This window comes from Cryptotermes secundus, unplaced genomic scaffold (genome assembly GCF_002891405.2).
Source record: "Cryptotermes secundus unplaced genomic scaffold, Csec_1.0 scaffold106, whole genome shotgun sequence".
Lineage (NCBI taxonomy): Eukaryota > Metazoa > Arthropoda > Insecta > Blattodea > Kalotermitidae > Cryptotermes > Cryptotermes secundus.
Window position 1 is genome coordinate 776,277 of NW_019734310.1, and position 27,349 is coordinate 803,625.

The following is a 27,349-nucleotide window of genomic DNA, read 5'->3' on the forward strand; positions in this document are numbered from 1 at the left end:
AAAAATAATTTTCTTGGAATATTATTTCAGGAGTATTACACCCTGTATTACTAATTATGAATATAATTTTTTTTAAATGAAGTGTGATTTCAAATATTTCGAATATAAGCCGCACCCCAGTTTTCCTCTTGAATTTTTGTGCAAAAAATGTGCGGCCTATACATGCATAAATACGGTATTTATCACATTATCCACTCATGCATAATGTGTTATGATTCAGTATTCGCTGTCAGCTTCCTAGGCCAGTTGCATTTGTTTCATATCCCTGTTCTACTCAAAGCCTCTGGTCTAAACTATTTTAGTACATCTATGCTTATATAATTTGGGAAACTCGATTTGTTGTATGAGTTACAGCTGCTTTCTAGAGAAACCAAGCCACAAATCTTTGTAACAAGATCTCATTTAACAGCTGTCTTGAAACAGTATTGTAATCATGAAGTCTGAAGTATCTTTGGTGCTTCATATATTTACCAGTTAAACATGGACGGAACTTGCTACGTGTTACACAGGGACAGATGCACCAATGTGCTTGCTGAGTCTGTCTCTGTGGAAGCCAAAATAGAATTCTCTGGTTAGGAATACATACCAGAGATTCAGAATGGAGACTGCAGATTGCTTATAACTTTATTTCCATAGTCTGTTATACAGGATGATTCAGGAAGAGTTTGCCAAGCTTCTTGAACTTATTAGCCATGTGGCTGGATAAGAAGAAAATGTACGTTACATGAGTTCATTTCCAAGAGCTTAAGGAGTATTGACAATTTGAAAATAAGCTGAATACATGTACCGGAAGTAAGTTAGATGTATGGAATGAAACATGGTTCATGTTACATGTTTAATACAAGGGAAAAAAAAAATGTCAAGGAATGTGTATGGATCAGTAACTCCACATGGGGCATGGAGAAGCATAATTTACGAAGAAGTGATGGAATTATATAAAACTCCTGATCTGGTAACAGATAGTAAAAGAAAAAGGTTGGGGTGATTGGGGCATATGGTCAGAATATATCAAATGAGGATTGCTAAACAATTCTTCATAGGAAGCCAGAAGCTAGAAGAAAAGTGGGAAAGTCCAGACTGAAATGACTGGAAGAAGCAGAGAATGATTTATAAGAGCTGAAAGTAAAAGAGGAGGAGGCAAAAGGCAGATGAATGAGAGAAGCATGGGAATCTCTTGTAGATGAGATCAAGGTTCTGAGAGAGCCATAGCAGCAGGGGGAGAGTAGGTAGTAAACAAGCTGGCTTGATGAAAATGTTCAAGAAACTTCAGTGTAAAAACAAAATAAGTGTTAGGCCAGTAACCAACAATGGTCTACAATGCAGAAATTGATTTTGTTTTGATAGTAATGTAATTGGGGTCAGTCATGTGTTAGAAAGTATGTTCATTGTCTTTTCTTTTCCAAATTTTGTATGATTGGAGGACCACACTTGGGAGAAAATTTAGACAGTTAAAAACAGTATGGACATAGGGGACCAAACGTGAAATGTCATTTTCCTCAGACTCAACCCCATAGTCAGGTGGATTTCATTGTTCTTCAGTATTCAGCACCAACAGCTTGTATTTTACAAATCCATATGTTTGGAGAACAGACCTCACAATGTATTTAAAAAAAATCCAAGTTGGGTATTCTGTTCTCCTCCTGAGCATAAAAAAAGAACAAATTTGATTTTCACCCACCTCAGTTGTCTCTTCATGCAGCAAGCAAATGCAAATGCCTTACCTTGTAGCATGTACTGAACAATTTTATTTGCAAAAATTGAGTTTCAGCAGTAAATATTTAGTAACACCCTCCAGTATAAGATGTGTTCAGCCAGAGGAGTTCCACTTTAGTTTTCAGTGGCAGTGACTGTTCAGATTGTCATCTTTGGTTTGTGACACTGTGTATCTTCTTGGAGATGGATACTGTAGTGTCACAACTCAAAGAGACCATACTGGACATAGCAGTTCTGTTACATCCTTACTGATGTAGTATAGAAGCATTCAACACATCTTTGAATTCATTGAAACAACCACATGCTTATGAATATGAAGGAGTAGATTGTTACATGAAAAGTTGAACTTTGTGGTAAAACATTTAAAACTCACTGCATTCAGTGATGGTCCAGATTTCCTGAAATCGTCTTTAATGTGTAAAATGCAGCATTTAAAAATATAAATTTTATTTATTACATATTTAAAGTCATGAACTAAGAGCCTAAATTTTTAAGAATTAATCTCTGTATATCTATATGGAGTTTTAAATAACAAATTTCTGTATTTGGAAATGCTTACAATACCATCAGCACAACTCTTTAACAGTCGATATGTTTTATTTTCCACTGCATGTTTTGACCCCGATGGAGGTGACATGACTGCACAGAAGGTAGAACTCCCCATAACCACCATTATGAGAACCCCAAATCCTACAGAAGTCTATTGAGTTTGCATGCCATATTCTATTGTACTTGGGATATTGTTCCTATATTCACATTTGGATGTGTGGTCGATTTGGCTAGTTATCTGTTAAATAGTAAAATATAATATACAGTACATTAAAATATGCCAACTTTTGCGGATAGAGGGTGTCGTGTGGTCAGCGCAATGGATTCTCATGGCTGTTAATCTCGGTTTTCTAGAATGGAGCCACTACTTTTCCATTCAAGTAGCTCCTCAATTATTGCAACTAACTTCGCTGACAAGCAGCACTAGCTTGGTCAATATAGTTCGCTTACGGACTAAAAACCATGGATTTCTTTTTAAATATGCAGGCAGTAAAAATGAATTCAGTATGAAATAAAATTGTATGTATATGCAGCTGTAATTGTATGTATATAAGGTGTATTTTGTGTGTATATGAACATATTTGATGGTTTATGCCTGTTTACTAGGTTAAAATGATTGTATTAAATAACATGTAGAATAAAGTGGTTTCTTATAGTCATGTTATGTTTACTTGATGGTACTTGTTTGTAGTCTGGTCATCATGTTCAGATGTAACCCTTAAGAGTTTTTCTTGATTGCATGTGAGACGATGTGTATTGGTAGCAAGTGATGTCTTGTGGCTTGGTGGAGTGTTGTATAATTGTATGTGGTACTCCTCTTATAGGAGATGTATACAAACTTATATTAGGTTTATATACATTTAGTTTAATTATTTTCACACATGCAGTTCAACCAAAGGATAGTCACATTCAACTTTAAAAAATGTGATTGTGTACTTATTCTTGCAGGCAGAATAGGACAGATGATACAGGTAAGGGAAGTGGGGAACATTTGACCATGAATTGCGATGATGAGGATTGTTGAGAGGTGTCAGCTTGTCAAAAGGGGGGGGGGGATGTTGCTGTATCAATTTCTCAGACAGAAGTTTAGTACAAAGGATATCAAGAAGCAGGAGAGGCAGAAGAAGAATTATAAAACAGTTGGTGGGAGAGAAAAGAAGAGACAAAGGTAGAAAGACAGACTGAAACTACAGTGAGGCAGTATGAGGGGCTTACAGACTTATGACCATGAATTGTGATAAGGGAAGTGTTGAGAGGTATTAGCTTATTAAAGGGAAGATTAATGCACAGAATTACTGCATTTCGGGGTAAAGTAAACTCCCTGTGCATACTTAATTAAGGATTACGCCATGAGGGCATATGGGGGAGTGGATGTATAGATCCACATTTTCTTGACATCGGCATTAGTTATAGGTGAGTGGTCAGCTTCTCATCTTGGCTGCTTTACCCCTGGTACCCATTGGATAGGAGTTTGGGTGAACCTTAGAGCCGGTCTGGACAATGTCGAGAAGAGGAAATTCTTATCCTTCCAGNTTAGTTCTAGGTGAGTGGTCAGCTTCTCATCTTGGCTGCTTTACCCTGGTACCCATTGGATAGGAGTTTGGGTGAACCTTACAGCCGGTCTGGACAATGTCGAGAAGAGGAAATTCTTATCCTTCCAGTACTCAAACTCCAACTCCTTGACCATCCAGCCAATAACCAGTCACTATGCTGACTATGCTATCCTCCAATTGGGGGGGGGGGTTGCAATATCAGTTTGTCAATTCAGAATCAGGTAGAATATATAAGACAGTCAGTGGTGGAGGATCAAAGAGAAGGCAAAGGCAGGCAAGGTGGGGAAGAGATATGATACATTGTTAAAGAATGAGGAACTTACAGACATCTGATAACAAATGACATTCTAAGTATTCATCAGCTTAATAATGCTGTACTTGCCCTTGCACTGTGTTCCTCCTCCTTTCATGAAGAATAGTAATTACTTTCCATAGAGGATCTGTATTTCTTAGCACAATGACATCTAACGTTTGTTTGAATATGGCAATGAAAATGTCCATATTAGTTCTAACTCTGTGATAACTGTGCTTCAGCTACTGATTTTTAGTCACGTTCCTTGGGCTTTGCATTTCTTTCTTCAGATCTTAGATGATTTTTTTCTTGCATCTCATGATCTTGTTCATGTAGGTGTCTATCCTTATCTTGCATAAGGTGATCACAGGCTTTCTCAATGGTCACTGGCTCATTCAACATGTGTTTCGTGGCTTACCTGACTTGCTTCTGCATTTGACTGAAGTCTGCTACAGTCTACCTAGAGCTATGCTGTTTCAGTCTCCCTACTTGGTACATGACTTTGCTGTTTCTTCAGTTGACATGTCAGCAATTCATTTTCTTTTTGCAAGACATCCATGTCAGATTCTAGTTTCTTTTGTAGCATATCGCTGTCGTCTTCTCTTCCAGTCATGCTTTGTATGCATGGACCTTCTTGATTAAATCTGCAAAGTCATGCTTATACACTGGTACTGATTCATTCTTAGACATTCTGCTTCCCTCCACTGCAGACCCATCTTTGCTTCATGAAGGTTCACTGTTTTGGGTTATGACTCTGTAATGTGACCCATTGCTTGTTCTTCTGTTTTTGATAATCCTGCAAGGAATTTCACTGCATACATCAAAATCCTGGAGGTCTTAGATTACCACATATTTGAAAGGTATTAAATAACCATTTAAATATAAAACAAGGCCATCATGATTGCTAATTTATTAGTTTGAATTCATAACAAGAACAAAAGCTCAAAACTAGAAAGTATCCTAGCCAACTCCATCCACTGAATAAATCATAGCCCGTTTTCTTAAAATACAGTTTGATGTTAACCACCTGCCTGTGATTTGAAAAACATACTTTTCCAAGATATGCACTTCAGTGTGCAAGAGAATGTCATGGAATGGAGTGGCTTACCTGGTTTTGTTCAGCATCCAAGCTAATGCTTCAGTAAGGTGGAGATTTTATTTATCATGCATAAGTAGTTAGTGGCACTGAGTGAGAAACGCCATTGTTCCTGAACTCTCTTACATATATTCAATCCTGTGCTAGAAATTAATAATCCTTTAGGTTCTTCCCCTCAGTAGACCTCCCACAAATTTGATTTGTTATTTTAATCTAATGATACTTTTATGAGTGGTGAGTACTTATAAATACTTACTCTGCAGAATGTTTGTGAATGTTAGCAATGACTGCATATCAATTCCAGAAAATATGTGGGATGCAAAATGTCTAGATGTGTAGGTGTTCTTACTGAAGAATCGCAGTATTAATAACTTACTGTTGATGGTTTGATTTGTTTTTGGTATTGTAAATAAAATCTTCCAATTAATGTTGAAGACAAATTTACTTCAAGTAATTTACATCAGAAACAGATGTTACCAAAATAAATCTTTTGCATTCAAGAGAGTTAATTGTAGTAGATTAGCTAAGTTTAACAAAATGCATTAAAATCCTTGTCTAAAAGTGTGTGATTACGGTGTATTAATACAGTCGTTAATTGAGTTTTTGAACGTTCTCCATAGTCCTTGTTTTGTGTTTTAAATAAAGAAAACAGGACAATGGATAACATCCAAAAACTCATTAATTGCTTAAAAATCATGTCTCATGATACTAATACAGACAGATGGGGCGAGAAGGAAAAGATGGTCTTGCACAGATTATCAAATCAACTGTGCCGTTGGTCACATAACCACCAAACATTCAGTTTTTAACACTTTTGCCACAAGACACATAATTTCTTATCCTCGTAGACAGTTTATTATTGTGACGTGATACCTGAAAGCCAAAATAGTGGAGCCAGAGTAAAGGTATGTTGCTAGGCAGTGTTTCGGTAAATGTGTCCACGGCACTGAATAAGCAAAACAATCATGGTATTAATTGGCCATAACGATGGAAACGGTGTTTTCTGTTGGGTCCACCTTGAGGCTATATAACGAGGATCCAAGGCCAGATGAATGAGAACTGAGAAAGTCTCTTGAGGCAGCTGTCGAATATAATTGAGAAAAGATGGTAAAGAGGGTTAGTCGAGTTGCAAGAATGCAGATGTGAAAAGAAGTATTCATGTGCGCTGCAGTTACTGGGAGACTAGTATAATTACTATGTTGAAATCCATCACCAGGATATGACTAGTGAAGACTGAGGACACCAGTGTGTGTGTAATGGTGAACTGTAAAGTGTGTAGATCAGCGATATCCCTGTAATTATGTGTAGTTCAGCATGGTCAATAAATCAAATATTCAATCTATACCCCGTCTAATAGTCACACATCGAAACATTATGTGGAAAATTGAATCCACAGTATATCTATAAGAATTTTTTTGGTTTTATAATAATAATGCATTTCTGTATATACCTGAAGACTACGGGGAGGTTTGTTTTAAAGCTCTTTCAGTGGAACTGCATATAAGTCAAGTGAGGTAAGATAAAGCTATTCCTGTAACAGGGCGTGGAGGCCCATAGGTTTCTGAGAGGTCATGGCTCTCACATTTTCTAGACAATTGGTTCACAAATGGCGGTGAGGTTGTCAGCCTTATGCGCCTCCTGCACTTCACCCCCCAGGAAGATTCCTGGTACTCATTTTAGTTAGAGGCTGACTCAAATCCAGGACCATAGTGCAGCTGGAAGGATTAGGTCAATTGAAAACTCCAATGAATCAGGGTTAGGTAATATTGACAGTAGAAATAAAGTTTTAGATGTTTTGTTTCTAAAATATTTTATTATACAAAATAAATTAGTTCAATAAATATTTATATTATAAAATAAATAGAGGAGACTACAATGCCTGTTTAGTAGATTGAATGTCACTTGAGGACAAATACTTTCTCAGGTTTAGTATTCTCTTGATATTTTTTTTTAAACATCTTCTAGTGCAACTTCATATTAATACATTTACTGCCAACTTAGCATTCATATATTCTGTGTTGTCTGCAAAACATCATACCCAGGTACCACAGAAATTTTAAAGATCAAAACTCAGTCTTCAAGGAATTGAAATATTTTCTTTTTCCTGATTTAAAACACATGTGTTCATCTGTTTAGCCAAGGCCAATTGGGCCACCAGCTTCAATTGGTGTTTACTTTCAAGACAGTAAATGTATTAATAGCCATACTGATCTCTTTGAAGAGTCAATTATTGAGCAGTTAAGTTTCTTTCTTCCAAGTTTCCTTGGCAGTCATATTCAGACCTGTCTTTGTAAAATGCGGTAGTAATATGAAATGTAACTTGCACATGCTAGAACTATTGTGAAGATTACTGTTGGAGGAACTTGCTGCATTTACCTTTAGGGTAGTTCCTCCCAAACTTTACTACTTATGTACCAGACTACATGGTATTAGATCCTAGAAAACAGTAATCTTCATAGTCATGGCTGTGAGAGTGTCCTGTCCTCACAAAAGAGTATCATGACTAGATGCAAGCTGGTCATTTCATATGACAGTATAAAGAACAGGTCCTATAAATACTGTTTCGTTTTATGCCATGCATATATCTTTCAACTTCTGTAATTAAAGTTTGACAGTAGTTTCTTTTGCTGATAGTTTGATTTTTTGAAAACCCTAAAAATGAATCTTATTTCTGTAGTGGTCTTCTGGGTTAAAGCGTCATGGGATTGCTGTGTGTTTATCTGAAACTTTTTGTACTCTTATATCAGACTTCAGTATGGTGTTATGTCCCAGAAGAGTGTGAACTTTCACCACCATGGCAACTTCAAATCATATAAATCAACTTTATTTCATAAAATTAATGTGAAGTTTTTGCTCCCCCCAACAGAAAACTCATAAAAGAAATAGTAATTTTTTTTTTGTTACCATATTTGTATTGCTTCCATGGGTGGTCAGACCTTATTCTTTGTCACATTTTTCACACACCTTTTCAGCAGTCATGAATATATAGTTTACATAACATGTAGAACTAATGTATCATGATTAACATAATCATCACCATGTGCAATCACAGAGTTAGAGCATTTAGTTTGGCCATTTTCAGTCAGAGATCATGCCTTCTATTAGTCCTTTAAGTGGGCATTCAAATTGTCTGTCTGTAGAGTGGGACAACTTCTAGTTGCCCCATGCACTCAGCTCATTACTGAATCCATTCCCAAATTATCTTACGTGTTGGAGTGTTTGTGTTTGTAACTAGCAAGCTTTTATTCAGTAGGAGTTTAAAAGCAATTATTTATATACTCTTTAACTTTTCTGAATATTCACTTTTGTTTCTTATGTGGTGCAGATGAGCATACCTCCCGTTTTCATTTATAATGCAAAATTGTAATTTGCCTCATTGGCGAAAATGAGACATAGTTCTTAATCACAGCGTATGAATGTAATGGGATTTGTATGTATTGGTTTAAAATTCTTGCTTAACAAGTGTAAGGAAACTGATCAGTGCAATGTTTGTATTTGCACTGGTATAGAATGAATGACCACAAACAAGTAGCTGTTACTTCCAGACTATGCTTTCTATCCAGTCCACATATCTGTTGACACGAGTGTAGATGCCAGGTGTCAAGCCCCCGCACACAGACGGTCCATAGCTTGTCACACCCACAATGGAATATGCATTGGTTTCTGTGGTCTTCACTTGCAGTGGTCCACCAGAATCACCCTACAGACCAAGTAGAGCAGTATTAACACTTTGGTTATTCAAATCTATATGTAATTGGTTATATCACTTAGCTAGTTCTCGAGAAAGAGTGAATTCTCCTAATACTAAACCCCAACATGTGATATTAACATGATCCATTTTGGTTCATTTCACATTCTTGTGACCAGTTTCATAAAGGTCCACTGTAACATTATCTGTGCCTCATATTTAGCCTATTTACCTTATTTTGAAAAAGTAAAAGGAGGCTTATGAGATCATCTTGCTGTTTGTGTGGCCCCCCCCCACCAGTGCCTGAAAGCCAGAAGAGATGGCTGTTGCTAGGCAAAGGCTCTGTAAACATTTCTGCAGCAATGGAAACAATAGAACAACTGTTGGACATGGTGTTTTCTGTGTGGTCTGTGTCATAAAATAATACGAATGAAAGGAAAGTAGGCAATTAATTCTTCCTAGAACTTCTTGCCTGTTTTTAAAGTAACCACCTTCAAATATATTGCCTCATCAAAACTGTGTGTGTATTTCGTGTTTCATATATCTATGCTATGTACCCAACCTATTGCAATCTCCTACTACCACAGGGCAAGCTGTATAAATCATAAAGTTTTTCATTATATAATTCCTGCATTCCCACCAAATTGTATAGTGAGCACATACAGTTTTGACAGGATTGAATGTGGTAAGTTATGATATGAAAGGATCCAGTTTTGAAATCAACTCACATTACATGCATCCATCTTGCCCTGAGGATCACCAGCGCAGATCATGTTGTCCTGCACACCTCTGTTCACTTTCTTCTGAGAGACATAACTTTCATTGCATTTGTCATTTGGGACAAGACTGAGTGTTGCATACTGTAAAATGTCACTTTTAGTTGAACCTGCAATACAAAAGAGTAGTAGTAATATGAAAGTGGAATGAATTTACTAACTCATAATTTGCACACGTTATATCACAAAATACTGCCTCATTGGATAATTTTGAGCAAAATTGTAATGTCTAAAATTAGATGTCCAAGAACTTACGGGTATTAGATGTAACTCCCCAGCCTGTAACCTCAAGTCCATTATTTGGAATGTCAGATTTTGTGTTCAGACAGGCAGGTTGAATGTTTTCAGAAAACTTGACTCTTCTGTCCAACTCGATGACTGCTATGTCATTGTATACTGTCGTCGTTGAGTACTCTGGATGTTGCATCCACTTCTTCACATGGTATGTTTGTGCCATGAAATCTGGTTCATTGAGATTCACAGCCCCTAATAGGACTATCACAGGTGACTTCCTAGTGGACATATGTAGATGTGTTAATAATACAATTGTGATGAAGGTCAAGCTATTCCTATAACAGACTGTGTACGCCCATAAGATTGTGAGACATTGAGACTCCCACATTTTCTCTACGGTCGGCTCACAGATGGCAGTAAGGTTGTCAGCCATTGTGCTGATTGTGGTGATTAAATCATGTAAAAGGTAAAGTTGTCCCTGTACTTAATTAAGCACCATACCATGAAAATATATGGGGGAACCATGGTATAGGTCCATTTTTGACCTCAGCACTAGTTTTAGGTGAGTGATCAGCTTCTTGCCCCAGCTACTTTATCCCCAGTACCCATTCATGGGAGAAGGGTGGGCCCCAAACCCAGTCTGGATGCTGTGGAGTAGAGAAAAATCTCTTGCCACTAATGGGAATCTAATTATGCTCATACAGTCCACTGCTATATCGACTGAGCTATCCCAGCTCTTGATTAAACTCTGTCCTAATTTAAATTGTACAATATGGTAGCTGGCAAAAACATTTAAGTGACTAGGTCTTTTTATAAGAAAGATCTGAACTCTTAATTTTTCAATACCTATAATATATTTCACAGTGATATAGGTAAAAATGAAGTTAATAATTTGTGTTTCATTACAATACATAAATCTATGTCCAGCATAACACCAAGCTTTGTGAGGACAGATTCTTAACATACATAAATTTCCTTAGTTAAGACAATTTAGCTGCTCTTGCTACTACTACTACTAATACCACCACAAATGCACCATTTGTATTTCTCCTATCTTTTCCCTCAGTCCATTTTGTACCTTATGCTTTTATTCCTTGGTAATCTCATGTGAGGGTTTAGCCCCTCTTGCTTTGTTCTCCCATTTGCTTCTAGTTTTGAAACAATAAAAATTACAATGTTTTGTTTTTCATTTTGTTACATTTATACAGTATATAATTTTCTTATCTGCTATGTCCTCATTTATGCCAAATCATTTACTGCATACAAATTCTTTCACAGTGATATATAGTATATTCATACTATAGTTTTTCTTGTTTGAAAATATAACTTTTCTTTCTAAATTATCCCTCTCCTGCTCTTTATGTAATGGTGTAGAATTTTCAGTTTATTTTAATTTATTGAACATTCAGTAAGACTTCTTGGATTTGTGGTCAAACCATCAAAATTCTTCTATCTACATAGCAAAATACAGAAAACTGCATTTTGCTATTTTGTTTCAGATGTGTGAACTCAGTGTTCAGGTATACATGGCTGTATACTTAAACTCACATGGCCAATGGCAATACTGTAGCTGCACAGATAAATCTCCCCCCCACCATTCTTCTTGCTAGCAAGATGTATCCTTTCTTTTGTGATGTACAGATTTTTGCACCAAATTCTTTTCTTCAAATGGTACCACTGATAACTACACCACTGACTTAGCCAATTTGAATATACAAGCTGCATTTACCTGCTCAATGTTGGCACAACACAGTGTGCAGCAGTCAGAACATAACGGTCACTGATGAGTGTCCCACCACAATTCCAAGCAATCTGAGATGGCTCCAAGGGGTCCATGTACCCTAGGGCAGCCTGTAACAGAAATTATTGAAGTTATATTTGATCACTTCTTTGCATGAGGGGATGGAAGGAGAGTGCTTCAGGTGATTTTGTCTCTAGTCAGGGAAAGAATGTGTCAGTAAACTCCTCCCAAACTACACAGTGTCACATTCTGGAATATATTACAGTCACTCCACAAAAAATTGTTCAACTAATTTAAAACTCTTTCAATTTATGGCACTCGCTTTAATGTGAAATGGTTACTACCATATGAGAAAGGAGGGGTATAGTTTATTAGGTGGGTTTTCTGAGGAGGAATGAGAGAGGACAAAGCTATATTCGATTTATGCAAATTAACCCTCTGCAATTTTTTTTGTAACACATCTATTGCATAAATTGAAGAATGCCTGTCCTCTTCTCAGTAATTGCCATGCAAATCTCATGCACAAATAGTTAATCTTATTTCAATGATAAAATAATTGACTGTACAACAGTGTATTCAGCATGTAGGCAGCATGTATGTTGCACCCTTCGGAATAACAGGTTGAGGGTGCAGAGAAAGACATTTGTACCTAACAGAGAAGAAGAAACAGGAAGATGAAGGTAGTTACATAGTATGGGGCTTCATAATTTATATTCCTGCTCTTAAAGAGGAGTATGAGATTTAGCATGCATAGGAAAGATATCAAATGAATATAAAATTTTGGTTGCAACACATGAAGAAAATATTACTGGGGAGACTTAAATGTAGAAGGGAGGGTATTATTAAACTGGAGTTTAAACAAATTTGGTGTGAGAGAGTGTGGAATTGATTCATCTGGCTCAGATGGGATATTAATTTCTCCAGAAGGACTCTTCTTCTTGGCTTCACTTTTAAATGCTCTTAATGTTTTGGAAAGCGTGTTTGATGATAAGTGTTTATGAGTAGAGTAAAGGAAAATTTTAATAAATTTCTTGTTATCATCACCATGGCTCAGTGTTCGAAACTGTACCAGCTGAAGGATGAAGATGTAACCTAACCCTTTCAAGACTGAATTTCTTCTAAATGATGTGAAAAAATTCCAGTTCATACTTCATAGTAAACAGATCACTTCTCAGCTATAAAATCAACCTATTAATGCTGTTCAAGGAAACAATAGCTGTTAACTGTGAGAACCATATTAACTATGCAAATACACCCTTTGGGTAGAATGCAGAGTTTTAGTATGTTAAAGCAAGTGGTACATATAGTAACCACACTGGACGCTAAAGAATTACGAGCAATTCACATTTCGGCAGAGAAAGAGGGTTGAGAGGGAATACAGGAAAGTAAGAAATGGGAGTAAAGGGTGAAGATGCAAAATAAATTATTCTGGCGTTTCAGTTCGTAGAATAGAATAGATTGAAGACTGAGGGCGTTTAATGATCCCTGCACCGCGACAGCATTCAGTCCTCCTCCTCCTTCTTGAAGCACAGGGCATCCGCGAAACGCTTCGTTTCACTTCAGTTTCTTAATCTAAGACAGTCGGTAAGACCCCTTGGACGGGAGATCATCCCGTCGCAAGGCCGCTACCCAAAATAAACAGAATACACACAAACATTCATTCTTGAATGGGAGTCGAACCCACGATCTACCATTGCGACGTTAAATCTTCCACGTAGGATAAAACAGCTATGTGATCTTTGTCACTAACACGTGCACTTTAATTAAGTTGCTTGTAAAATAATCCTGTTCCTTGCTCACTTCGATCAGAAGGAGTGGCCTTTTATCTGATGTTTGTGGAATTCCCCTAAATGAACATGATACGTCATTTTTAATCTTGGCACGGTGCTATAATGACACTTGTAGGACCTTTCGTATACGGCTTGTTCTTTTTCTCTTGGTTCCTGTGCGTAGAGGAATTTCGTTTTTTTTTTTTAATCTGTACTTTCATACGCCTGAGGCAACCACGTGGCTTTTGTGGCTAGTTCATTATTCTTAATAAGTAGATTCCATTTTCCCTTGCTCCGCTGATGACATTTTGCAGAGTCTTTGTGACTATTATTGTACTCACGTGCCGCATCTGTTTTTATTGCAATAGGCTTCAGTGTACTTTCTTTTGTCCTTTTGTTGGAAAACATAAATATAAACCTGTCTATCTATCTATATGTCTGTCCGTCTATCTACCTATGGCTCTACAGTCCCTTTGTTGGACCTTGGCCGCGTTTTCAGTTTCTTAATCCTATACACAGCCAGTAGGACTCCTTGGACGAGGGATCAGCCCGTCGCAAAGCCGCTACCTACACACAGAACAACACAAACACAGAATAAACGCACACATACATCCATGTTTTTAGTGGGATTCGAACCCACGACCCCAGCGTTCGAGCGAGCGAAGATAGTTCATGCCTTAGACAGCGCGGTCACTATGATTGCCTAAATATGAGCTTAAGAAACTATAATTTTGCCTAATTTGTATGGGTGTGAAATTTGGTCTCACATTGAAGGGAGAATATAGATTGGAGCAAATTCTTGATTAGTGTTCATCACCAGATTTTAGGGTAATGATAAAACTAAGTAGGATGAGATAAGCGAGACATGTAGCACGCATGGAAGAAATTTGAAATATATGCAAACTTTGGGTCGGAAACACAGAAGGGACGAGTAAATTGTAAAGAGTTGGGCGCAGATGATGGAACAACATTGAAATGGATCTTGAAGAGACAGGGTGAGATTGTGGGAAATGGATCCATCTGTCTCAGGATACAATCCGCTGATGTGCTTTTGTGAACACGGTAATGAACTTTCGGTTTCTATAAAAAATGGGGAAATTCTTTTACTAGCTGAGCAATTATTAGGTTGTCGCGAAGGACCGTGCTACACTGAATTGTTCGATGGGTTAATTAGTTATTTAATAAGTCAACTAGTTTTCTTATGAGATTCAGTTCATATTGTACCTCCACCCTCTCAACTCCATCCGCTCGATGTTCTCCACTGGGGCTAATTACCGTTCTATTCAGTGTCGTTATTTAATTGTGGAGGCCAATCCCGTAGCTGGAAGCCAGCTAAGAATCCTAAAGGGTGATTCCCAGTATTGAATGAATGGTGAGGTTCTGAAATGTTGCATAGTAACGTATTCGCAAACACTGCGACTGTCATTGAGATAATATTCTGTAGAACATAAAATAATAACACGGTACAGCACGAAACCTAAGGTTAGCTTTTTGTCTGTGAGTACCGCTAAAGAACCTTTGGAGGCATGGGAGATTACATACAGAGAGAGAGAGCAGAGAACTACTGGGTTTTTGGACTTTTTCCATCATCCGGACTTCTAGGTAATAGAGGACACGACGTTTCGGATACTGGATCTATTTCCATCCTCAGGTGAGAAAAGAAGGCACCTCAGTTGGGCATTTTAGAAAGAGCTAATCTGAGTCACTGGACCTTTCTCTTTCTAAGGACCCCAACTGAGTAGGTGTCTTCCTTTCTCACCTGAAGACGGAAACAGATCAAGTTTCCGAAACGTCGTGTCCTCTATTACCTAGAATTCGGAACGATGGGAAAAGTAAAAAAAAAAAACGGTAATTGTGTGTGCCATCCACCATCGTCAGAACCCTTTAGAATCTAGAGAGAGATCAGACTTCGAAATTCTGTATGAAATATTGCATTCAATGCGACGATGTGAAAAGTTGATAGATTTAACAATGTCGATGTCTGTACTAATGAATATAATGCACAGAAATTCTTTGTTCACCTTCTTTAATATATTTTCAGGCTATAATCCCAGTGGACACACAATTCTCCTGAATTGGATTCGCGTATAACGTGTTTGTTTTAAAATAAGAAAATAACCGAGTAACAAAGCGAGTAGTATTTGTGTTAGTCATTTCACTTGTGGCTACGTGACTCGCAGTGACATTTACATTGGTATTTGTCACTCATGTTTCATATGAAATAAACATTTGGCTTCATTCTTGAGAGATATGTTGTCCGGTTAGAACGGGTTGCCTGACCACTTACCATGTGCGGGTAATCCCCTGGTTCTGCATCTCTGCCGCTCTTGATGAAAGGATTGACTCTGAGCGGAAGCTCGTTCATGTATTCCCGACACGCTGGAACACACGATGCCTAGTTAAACCTATTTCCACCTGCATTATTGGTATATTTACTCTTATCACACATGCAAGGACCGCCGCTGTGGTCTAGTAGTCAGTGTTTCTGGCTACAGATCCAGAGGTCCGGGTTCGATTCCCAGCGCTACCAGATTTTCTGAGAAGCAGTGGGTCTGGTACGGGGTCCACTCAGCCTCATGAGGATAATTAAGGATCTATTTCAAGGATAAATAGCGGCTCCGGTCTAGGAAACCGAAATTAACGGCCGTGGAGAATCGTTGCGTTGACCACGTGACACCCTCTATCCGCTAAAGTTGGCACTAACTTCTCCGACAAGCGGCCGTCGCTCGGTCGGTGTAGTTCGCTTGCGGACTCAAGTCACGGAGTTCGTTTTTTTTTATTGCCCATGCAAGAAGTGAAAAATGCATTCAATTTTCAGCCGGAAAACTCAAAAGAAAAGACCTCTCGTGAGACTTAGGTGTAGGACTGTATGATAAAGACAAAATAGTCCCTGTACTTAATTAATTAAACACTGTACCATGAAGACGTATGGGGAAGTGTAGGTATAGTTCCATCATTCCTGGCCTCGGCACTAGATTGAGGTGAGTGGTCAGCTTCGCGCCAAGGCCCCTTTACTTCCAGGGAAAGAGCCCTCAGTACTCACTGGATAGGAGACTTGCTGTGCCTGAGATCCAGTATGGACACTTTGGAGTAGAGAAAAAATTTTTGGCCCTGCCGGGAATCGAACCCCTGCCGTCCAGGTCTTAGCCCGTCGCTGTACCAACTGAACTATTATTTAGAATATATTTTAAGATTATCTTGTCTTATCACGTAGAACTAGACGTATTGCGGAGTGGATATATAGAGTCACGTATTCTTGACCTCGGCACTGATTGGAGGTGATTAGTCAGCTCACGCCGCGGCCGCTTTACCCCCGCAGAAAGAGGCTCCAGTGTGGCCCCCAGAACAGGTCTGGACGACGTGCAGAAGAGAATCTCGTCCCTATCGGGACTCTCGGCCGTCCAGCCCTAGGCCAGTCGCTATACCGACTGTGCTATCCCGGCTCCTAGCCGTATACGACAAGATAATATTAAAATATACTCTAAATAAATAAGATCGGAGATTGTTGATTAGATTAAACTGGCCCAGGATAGTGGTGTTAGGACTCCATCTGATGTCAAGTGATAACTTCGCTGACTTGTGGTCGGGGGACATTCGTTTAAAATCACAGCCGGAACACGACTATACTGACAGGTTTTTTAATTGTAATTTCCCTCCTTCACTTCTGTTGAATATCTGGATATGCGTTGAAGCAGGCCACGGTATATCCTGTCCCATTCCTCCCACTTGTACGCTCATGATTACCATCTCACCACATTCGGCAACGTCAAGGTTGCAATAAATCAAGTTAATGTCCTTCTCCTACTGGAGGGCTTATTGGCAATACTCTAAACTTCGCGTAATTTTTAAGCTCATATTTACGAATATTCTTTAGTATAATAGTTCCTCGATAGCCAGCAGGTACGGGAATTGTTGTTAATGAAAGGACAACTCTTGACAAGCTGATGGTTCTTCAGAAAAACAAGAAATTCTCTGCTTTTTATGGAACACGAAATTTATCACCACGTTTACATAAAAACTTTCCATCCAGCAGTTTGACTCAAACAGTAACGCTTCTGATTTCTATTCGAAAGCTGTTCGGTTCGAATCTCGGCCAGAACGACTATCCTGATTGAGATTTTTCGTGATTTTCCTTAGCCCCTCCAGGTAAATTTCGCTTAATTGTCGTTAAGAAACGTATGGCATGTAAATGGTGTAACTCTTCGACCAGCGGTTCAAAGAGAACTCGTCGTCCCCGACCTTCCTCATCAGGCAAGTCCAGGGACACTGCAAAAACAGCGTTGTATTCTTGAGGTCAATTGTTTCAGATGCTCAAAGCATCTTGCAGTGTGTTGCTATAGGCAAGACATTCTTTTCATGATAATACAAGATAATCAGAATTGACAGCATTTTAGTTACTGCGATAATTCCAAGGAGCAGAGCCCTTCCTAAGGGCCCCCATACACACACAGTTTGGCCTCCAGTTCGGCCTGCACAGCTGAAGACTGAAAGGCAAAACTGACGTGTGTGGTGCGGCCGGCCAATCGTTTGGACTGTTGGTCTGTGGGAAACCCGTCAGTCCATCAGTTATGCCCGCAGGACCGTAGCACATGACGTGTGTGACTCACCATTATAGGCTGGGAGACCGTGATTGTGGCATGAAGCCTGTCGCTTTATCTGCGCGTGTATGGGGAGGAAAGGGAGGGGGTAAACTGTCACAGTTTTACCTGTAAGGTCGATCGGAAGGGCAAACTGTGTGTGTATGGGGGGCCTAAGGAGTTAATACTTGGTCTGTTAGTCAGGAAATTTCCATGAAATCCGAAGCTTCACAAGAGCTGTCCACTGGTCCCTTCCAGACCCAGATGAATGCAGCCCACATTTTCCCACTCAACCATTTTAATATTTTTCTTCCATCTACTCCTATTTCAACCAAGTGATTTTCTTCCTTTCAAGTTTTCCAATCAAGCCGTCAATAATTTCTCATCTCTTCTATGCGTGCTACATGCTTTGCCCCTTTCATCTTTTGTGATTTTATAATAATCTCGGAGAGAGTAAAAATTGTGAAGCTCCTCGTTATATAACTTTCTTCGATCTCTTGTAACGTCTAAACATGATCAGAAACTTGATCCCAGATATCCTTAAACTATTCTCTTCCCTTCGTGTGAGAAGCAAGTTACACACCCATACAAAATAACTGGCAAAATTGTAGTGTGATATGTTTTAACCTCAAGGTTTTTAGTTAGCAGTTGGAGAGGAAGTATTCTAAATGTACTTGTCTCTTTCCAGCGGAGAGCGTACCCCGAATGTAATCGGCCCCACTTCCTTTTTGTAAATACATTACGTCATCAGTCTAAGCCAGCAGTGTATATGTCCCATTTAATTCCAATCCAATCCTTCTTGTTTCCTTTTTAGCATTCTTAGTTGCACATTCTAAAACCACGTTAAAAGCAATGGCCGTAAGCATCTGATAAAGGTTTACCTATGAAGACTTAATTTTATATTGTTTTAAATATATTTGGGGGCACGCGGTAGCGTAGTTGGTTGAGGTACTATGCTACAAGCCGGAAGGTCGCGGGTTCAGGTCCCGATGAGCCCTGGGGTCGACTCAGTCTCTAACAGAAATGAGAACCAGGAATTAATTAAATAATTTTCCTGGAGAGTAAAGCGCGGCCGGCCGCCATCTTTCAGCCGATTGTCTAGAAAATGTGGGATCCTCGACGTCTCACAACCCTATGGGCCTCCGAGGCCTGTTACAGGGATAGCTTTACTTTTTCTTTTACTTAAATATATTTGATTAACCTAACTAGATTCATTGGTATACAGAAATCAATGAGAATACTGTACTACACCGAATCTTAGGCTTCCTTTAAGTCTATAAATAATTGACGAACTCTACTTTTGCAATACCGCGTTCTCTCCCGTAAATGGCCAACGTGAAATGATGTAATATTTCCCCGTCTATTACACCGAATCCACTTTGATACGGGGCCGGTTGTTATAGCTCTCGCTCGCGAGGTGCTCGGTCAGGACACCTACAATCCATATTGAGGACTTTCATGATCTTCTTTAGTGTCTCCAGGTTTGGAACAGTATCTCAGTTAGGTCATCACTGATCACTCACTCATGGAGCTGAGCTCTTCTTGAGAGGCTGCCAATTGTGCAGCTACTCAAGAACTTCCCAGGATATCATGGAACCCGAAGGTTTATTACTGTGTTCACAACAGCCCTCCAGCGGTCCATATTCTGAGCCAGATCAATCCAATCCATCCCTGATACGTTCCAAAATCAACCATTCATTAATCACCCTCTTATCATACGATATATCGTCTTGACACTGAAAACGTATTAAAAGAAGCCACATTAATCCACGTTGATGTTCCCAGTTGTGTCTCCACATGGAGATAAAGTTGAGAGACGAAAATTGGATACAAATTCCCTACGCAGTTGAAAACAATTATGTGCCATACCGCCAGTTACATTACCTTTCTAATAAATAGGTAAAATAATGGATTCTTTCCACTGCTATGCTAACTCTTCCTTGTAGAAGTAACTGAGAAATATGGTAACCTCAGTACAGAAAGTTTTACCTCCCGCTCGGATTAATTCTGCCGAAATTTGATCAGTACTAAACAGTTTAAGAGACGGGAGAGTGCAGTCGGTACAGCGACTAGCTACGGGCTCGACGACCGAGGGGTCGTAGTTCGAGTCCCGGTAGGGTAAAGAATTTTCATTTCTCTACGTCGTCCAAACCGGCCCTGGGGCCCACCCGGCCTCTTAACCAGTGGGTACCGTGGGCTCTTTCCCCGGAGGTAAAGCGGCCGGTGCGTGAAGCTAACAACTCACCTCCAACTAGTGACGAGGTCAAGAAAACACCTGCACTCCCCCATACGTCTTCATGGAGTAGTGCATAATTAGTTAAGCACAGGGACAACTTTGGGGGCATGCGGTAGCGTAGTTGATTGAGGCACTATGCCACAAGCCTGAAGGTCGAGTGTTCGATTCCCAATGAGTTCATTTGACCTAATCCTTCCAGCCGCACTATGGTCCTGAGGTCGACTCAGCCTCTAACAGAAATGAGTACCAGGAATCTTCCTGGGGGTAAATGGCGACCTGCGCGTAAGGCTGACAACCTCACCGCCATCTGTGAGCCGAATGTCTAGAAAATGTAGGGGCCTTGACGTCTCCACGACCTGTTACAGGGATAGCTTTACCTTTCTACACATCTTGCTATAGAAGGCTAGCAAGTGTTTGGTTTGTAGTGTAGTTGTGATGCTGTTGGCGCCTACCAAGAAAAATTTCCAAGAATGCCGTCTTCTGGGATGGGGCGCCATGTAGATCCTGTGTAAACCGACGTTTCGGAAGAACGTATCGCCTCCATCTTCACGGTAGAAAAATTCGCGAGCGAGGAACCAGCTTGAGCAGGTGACTGCAGACTGAGTGACCAGTCACACAGGATCTACACGGTGCCACATCCCAAAAGGCGGAATTCTTCATAGTCACCGCCGTAAAAACCCCAGATCTTACAAAAATGTCCAAATATGCCACGTTAACAGGTTGTCTCAAGCATTGCTTACCCAGCTCGCTCTTTCGGAGCTGCTGCGACACCTCGTCGTCACAACAAACTACTTCTTCGAAACCCTTGAAGCTGCAGTGAATGGGTCTGATCCCAGACGTTGACAGCTGCCGAAACGCTGGCTTACACTGGCTAAGAGGCTTGCACAGACCCTTCCTGTTAGCTCCCAGTCGACACACGTCTCCTTCTGCAAGTAGATAACAGCATCTGATTATACGTACTCGTACAGCACTTAGTGTTTATTTAGTCGTACTCGTACAGGTAACATCCAATAAACTTGGGCGCATACGAAGAAAATTTTCGGCCCTTTTCCGCAACTTAAATTTTCAATTTACCGATATCCGGTACTACAAGTATAATAAATTAATTGGAAAATTAAATTTTCAGATACTGAATATCACGTGTAGTCACTCTGACGCTTTATTTTTAATAAATATTTATGACGAAACTACATTTTTTCCACTCCTGCTCGGAACGGGTCACGCGGTAGCGTGGTTGGTTGGGGCACAATGTTACAAGCCGGAAGGTCACGGGTTCGAATCCCGATGAGGTCATTGGATTTTTTTTTAAATTGACCTAGTCCTTCCAGCCGCACTATGGCCATGAGGTCGACTCATCCTCTAACAGAAATGACTACCAGGAATCTTCCTGGGTGTAAAGGACGGCCGGCGCCTAAGGCTGACAACCTTGCCGCCATCTCTGAGCCGATTGTCTGGAAAATGTGGGAACATCGGCGTCTCGCAACTTTATAGACCTTCACGGCCTGTTACACGGATAGCTTTAGCGTTACCTACTCGGAGCATGAGTTTCTACATAACTGCACTACAACAAGAAAAATGTTTTTAAATTGATGGTTCATTAATGATAGGCCGTCACAAGGATTTTTGTCCCTAGGGACAGGAACATAAATAAATTAAATTTATTCCGGAAAGAGGGTTGTCAGATCTTCCCAACCATTTTCAATAGAAGCTGTAATTATGTAACGGTGTTTACTTCCAGTTGTTTCTGTCACAAACTGCTTGATTGAGGACACAGAAAATGTCCTTTCAGCGTCTGACATTCTATTTGTAATATATTTCTGTAGTTCCAGTTTAAGAAAATGGGGTGGGGGAGGGTAGGAATGAGCAACTTGTGTCGAGAGATTATGGCCATACGTTCATTAGCTCCAGTTACTGTCCTTCAGCTAGAAGTGCTTCTGCCGCTCAAGTAGTTTGCAAGTTTATAGATATGCTTAGAAACTCACGTTTAATGTAAATAACCTTAACCGATTCATTGTTTTGCTTGTTTTTTTTTCCCCTTATATATTTTTTATTGTTGTAGTTCTTACTCGTGCTGACCCTGTAACTGACCACCGGCTATTGAGCTCAGAACGTAAACAAACAAACAAAAATGGACCTGAATTGAATAATCTGTATCGTTATTAGATCAGCAGTAAGAGTAGAGACTACATCCACCATATGGAGGCGCGTTATAGTACCTCCACCGTAACCCTGCGAGACGTAGAAGGCGACGAAAAGAGAACCCGGTACCTGGAGGTATAAGTAAGCCACCCTGTCGCTGGGGGACTTAAACACAAAGACCTGCTCCTCCAGGTTGCGGGTTGGACGCAAGGCTGACGATCTTGCTTTGCAAAAAATTATTGTTACGAAATACAAAGAAGTGGAAACCGGACGGTCTAATTCACGACAAACCTGGCAGAATCTTCTAAGGAGTGATGAAGGTAAAGGTAAAGTTGTCTCTGTGCTGAACTAATTAAGCAATATGTCATGAAGATGTATGGGGGAGTGGGTGTATAGATCCACATTTTCTTGACCTCGGCACTAGTTGGCGGTGAGTGGTCAGCTTCATGCTACGGCTGCAATACACCTGGGGGAAGGATTCCCCTGTATCCATTGGATAGGAGGTTGGGTGGACCCCAGAGCCGGTCTGGACGACGTGAAGAAGTGAAAATTCTTGCACCCACTGGGACTCGAACTCCGACCCCTCGGTCGTCCAACCCGTAGCCAGTCTCTATACCAACTACGCTATCCCGGCTTCTGCTAACGTAGAATATATCGAATGTTTTAACTCCTCTGTAACTCATACTATGATTTGCGTAGGTTGTATTATATATGCATCATATTCTTTATGCAGAACATGAAATGTTACGAATAGTAGGCATAATGTTATATCTTCGTCAGTTAGAGTGTTAAAATTAGACAGGATCCCCTCCTTCTACGTCCGTCCCTGTGCGTATTTGCAATTATCTTGCCGAATTTCATATCGAAACTTCGTACAAAGCAACATACTGCTTAAGTACTGCAGAAAATTGCCCCTTAGATTTGGCGTCCACTCTTGTGCACAAAACAGCTGATCATTCTTCCTCGTGACCTTCTGCTTTCACTTTCTCTTATTGCAAAATTCCGCATGAGTTTGTATACTCATTAACACGACAAGTTTAGAACCCTGGTAGCTGGTAATTGGTAGAAATAAAAATACTATATTACACGGCGTTAAGTCCCAGACGACAGAAATATTCAGCGTGTAAAATAGCGGGTTATTTGCACAATGTGCGTTTAAAGACAGAAATTTGAGACGGTATATTTCAATTTAGTGGAAGTTATCGAAAATAATAATCAGTTCTTACTTTAGTGTTTAATATTGTGGGCATTATACACCCACAAAATATATTATTAAAACGACTTTTCGGAGTCTTGACTTCATCTCTGTCCTCAGGTAAAAGAAACCTATTCAGTTGGGTTTTTACCCGAAAACGGAGACAGCTTCCAGACTCCGAAATGTCGTTTTAATAATGTATCTGTTCAATGGATAATGCCCAGGAAGTCAGACATTTTATTGTTATATTATCGTCGAGAATATTTTTAATTTTTCGGCCCTTCCTTACATCTTAATTTTATTTCTTCTCGAGCTGAGGGAGATTAAATGTAGGAGACGAACTTGGTGATCTAGAGGAACAGCTAGTGTTGAATTAGAAACATTTTGCTATATGAATATTGGAATCTCCTTACGTTTTATGATTAATTAAAATATTTAATGCATTTTTATTTCTTCCCTTCTTTCATACTTTCATTCAACTTTCACATGAAAGTCGACATGGTCGACATGAAGCTACGACACGGGACCCACGGCTTAAAGTCCCTCCCGGAGGACTTGTTCCCTGAATTTTTCCGCCCTTAAAAATTCGACGACCTCCGCCGGGTATTTGAACCCGCGTACTACGAGTCATGAGGTGGGAACGTTACCTCTAGACTACGGAGGCCGCTAGCTCCATGAGTAAATAAGTAAGTAAGTAATACCAAAGTGGCTGAGACATGATATACAGCTTGGATGGAGATGAGAACTGCAGATCAGATATTAGTCGGGAGACCTTAAGGGAGGAGAACACCCAGGAGATCTAGAAAAATATGATTGGATAATATTAAAATGTATCTAAAATATCGTATGTGTGGACTGTGTTCATATGAACACTACTGGACTTTGACACCATGCAGTATGATAGAAGTTGGCAACGCTTCTGCGGAACTTACTGTCTCCATCTTCGAGGTCGAAAAGTAAGATGAACCTTAGCAGGTTCGAATTCGACCCTGAACACGTGGGAACTTTAGGAAACACGTAAAATTATACAGGGTGTCACAACCAAGATCACAATTTGACGTGGGAAGATAATATAATTAGTACTTGGTAGATATTGTCCTATTTTTAGCCTTATTGACCTGAAAAGAGTTTAGCCGATAATCCGGCCCAGATACGAAAGTACACTAGCATGATCAATCAAGACATGCAAGGCTTAGTGACGTCACTTACCGTATAAGACACGTGGCATAGCAGACGCTATGTACGCCAGAAGAGCCGCTGTCAGTACCATCAGGCACAGAGTAAGAGCCATTACTATAGCACTCTTCTAAGTCCCGGCGTCACAGACAATGAAGCAGGTAGGGGGGCAGGCCGGTATTTATACACATGGACGCTGCGGACGAACTTGCGTCCCTGAAGAAGGGGAAAGCACGTGTGGAGACAGTCGGAAGTTTCGCAGTTGGTAGCCGCAACTTGCGCCCACTTCTCTCAAGGCAGCTTCCGTTTACAACTGCTGTGCGTAAGCAGTCACGACGGAAAGAAATCATCTGCGCTCATTAGGACAGATGTTCGGATCACAGCGGAGTTCATGCGTTCTACATTCACCGTCAATAAAGTGAACAAATTATATTTATTTGGCCCATAGTTTGACCAGGAACGATCACAGTGGTCGCGCGGTCTAAGGCATGAACTGTCTCCGCTAACTCGAACGCTGCGATCGTAGGTTCGAATCCCACTCAAGGCATGGATGTCTCTGTCCCAGATGATAGGTGAGGGTGATTGTGGAGCAATTTGTGGAATGAAGATTGGCAGGGGAAACCGAAGTACCCAGAGAAAACCTACCCCAGCGCCACTTTGTCCGCCACAAATCCCACTTGTCCAGACCCAGGATCGGGCCGCCGCGGTGAGAAGCCAGCGCTAACCGCTTGAGCTATGGCGCGGCCTCTTTGTAGTTTACTTAACGACACTGCAGTAACTCAGACTATATAGTGCCGAACGATTGGATGATAATGAACTGGAAAGATATGGAAATAAGCGGTCGTGGCCTATCCTGGAATTCGTCTGAAGGGACTCCGAGAAACTACGAAACACCTCAGTCATGATAGTTGGTGTTCTGGTCGAGATTTGAAATTTGTAACTCCAGAATACAAATCAGAAGCTCTGTCTCTTGACCGAACTTCCTCGGTAGAGAAAGAAGTGGAGGAACGTACAGGGTGTCTCAGAAGGAGAAGTCAATATTCTGGGAGGTCATGGTATCGGTCATTCTAAGCAAATAATGTATGTGTATATTGATCCTATTCCTAACGGTTTCCGAGATAGAGACATTTCACTGCACACTGTACAGACGAGCATCACGCCATGTCCTCACACGAGTTGCAAAGTGCACTGATATTAACGGTGGATTTTTTTTAAAGTGTTACACTAGGTAAACTCTACCAACTTTGTTACTTGAACAATAAATACCGGTATTAAATCAGTACGTAATATCTCTTTCTTATCAGCTGTTTTTGAACTGTACAGTGAAATAGCTCTATCTCGGAAACCGTTCGGAATACTTGTAGGACACATATACACAATTTTTTGCTTAGAATGACCGATACTCTGACCTCCCAGAATTTTGACCTTTCCTCCTGGGACACTCTGTATTAATAAAAATAAAATTAATGAAGTAAAATGTCGAGTTTTCTCTGTGCTTATTTAATTAATCATTAGGCCGCGCCATAGCTCAAGCGGTTACTCGCTGGCTTCCCACCGCGGCGGCCCGGGTTCGATCCCGGGTCTGGTCAAGTGGGATTTGTGGTGGACAAAGTGGCGCTGGGGCAGTTTTTCTCCGACTACTTCGGTTTTCCCTGCCAATCTTCATTCGACCAATTGCTCCACAATCACCCTCACCTATCATCTGGGGCTGGTACAATAGGCCAGAAGTGGCCGCAGTACAAGGGACTTAGTCCCACCCCACTAGCAATAAAAAAAAAGAATTAATTATTATGCCACGAAGACTTACGGGGGAGTGGAGGTATAGCGCCACCATTCTTGACCTTGGCATTAGAAAGAGGCGAATTGTCAGTTTTACGCCCCTGCCGCTTTACCACTGTTGAAAGAGCCCCCCCCGGTACCCATCGGATATGAGGCTGGGTGGCCTACATAGCCGGTCTAGAAACAGCGGAGGAAAACCTTGCCCCTGCCGAGAATCGAAAACCGGCCGTCCAGCCCTTAGCCCGTCGCTATAGCGACTGTTCTCAGTAGCCTGAAAAAAAGAAACGCGAAAAATAGCGACATTCTAAAGTAAATACGAGTAGATTGTATTAAAAGGGATCCTCTGATAAGAGATGGTCATCATATATAGTGAATTGAGGTTAGGTGGTCTTTTCCTGTTTCGGCCAACGTTGCATAGAGATGTATTTTTTTTCCCTTGGCACTACAGCCCCAGTGGGCCTAGGCCTACCTCCATGAACTTCGCCGTTCACTTTCGGTTTTTCTAGGTCTTAGACATACGGTAGGACTCCTTGGGCGGGTGATCAGCTCGTCGCAAGGCCTCTACCTATACACAAACAGAGAAAAACGAACACAAACATCCATGCCCTGAGTGGGATTCGAACCCACGATCCCGGCTTCTGATCGAACGAAGACAGTGCACGCCTTAGACCGCTCGGCTACCGTGACCAGAGATGTATTTAGACTCTTAAATTACAGGCAGTTGATACTTAAATGCAACTATAATTGGCGGATATATTTGTATCTGAAATCGCAGTAGATGGGACGTAATTTGAGCCGTCGGCTTGTAAAATTAAACACTTCCGCCAACATACGTG

General features: G+C 40.4%; 1 protein-coding gene across 1 annotated transcript; it reads right to left on the bottom strand.

Moving 5' to 3' along the window:
- Positions 1–6,880: 6,880 nt before the first annotated feature.
- Positions 6,881–24,877, bottom strand: LOC111868409 (serine protease persephone). The gene is made up of 7 exons (XM_023859013.2): positions 24,768–24,877; positions 20,965–21,150; positions 15,699–15,790; positions 11,631–11,752; positions 9,923–10,179; positions 9,620–9,777; positions 6,881–8,903 (listed from the first exon to the last, which is right to left on the bottom strand). Exons 1-7 carry the CDS (start codon positions 24,847–24,849, stop codon positions 8,739–8,741), a joined length of 1,062 nt encoding a protein of 353 aa, XP_023714781.1. The 5' UTR covers positions 24,850–24,877; the 3' UTR covers positions 6,881–8,738.
- Between the last annotated feature and the right edge of the window lie 2,472 nt (positions 24,878–27,349).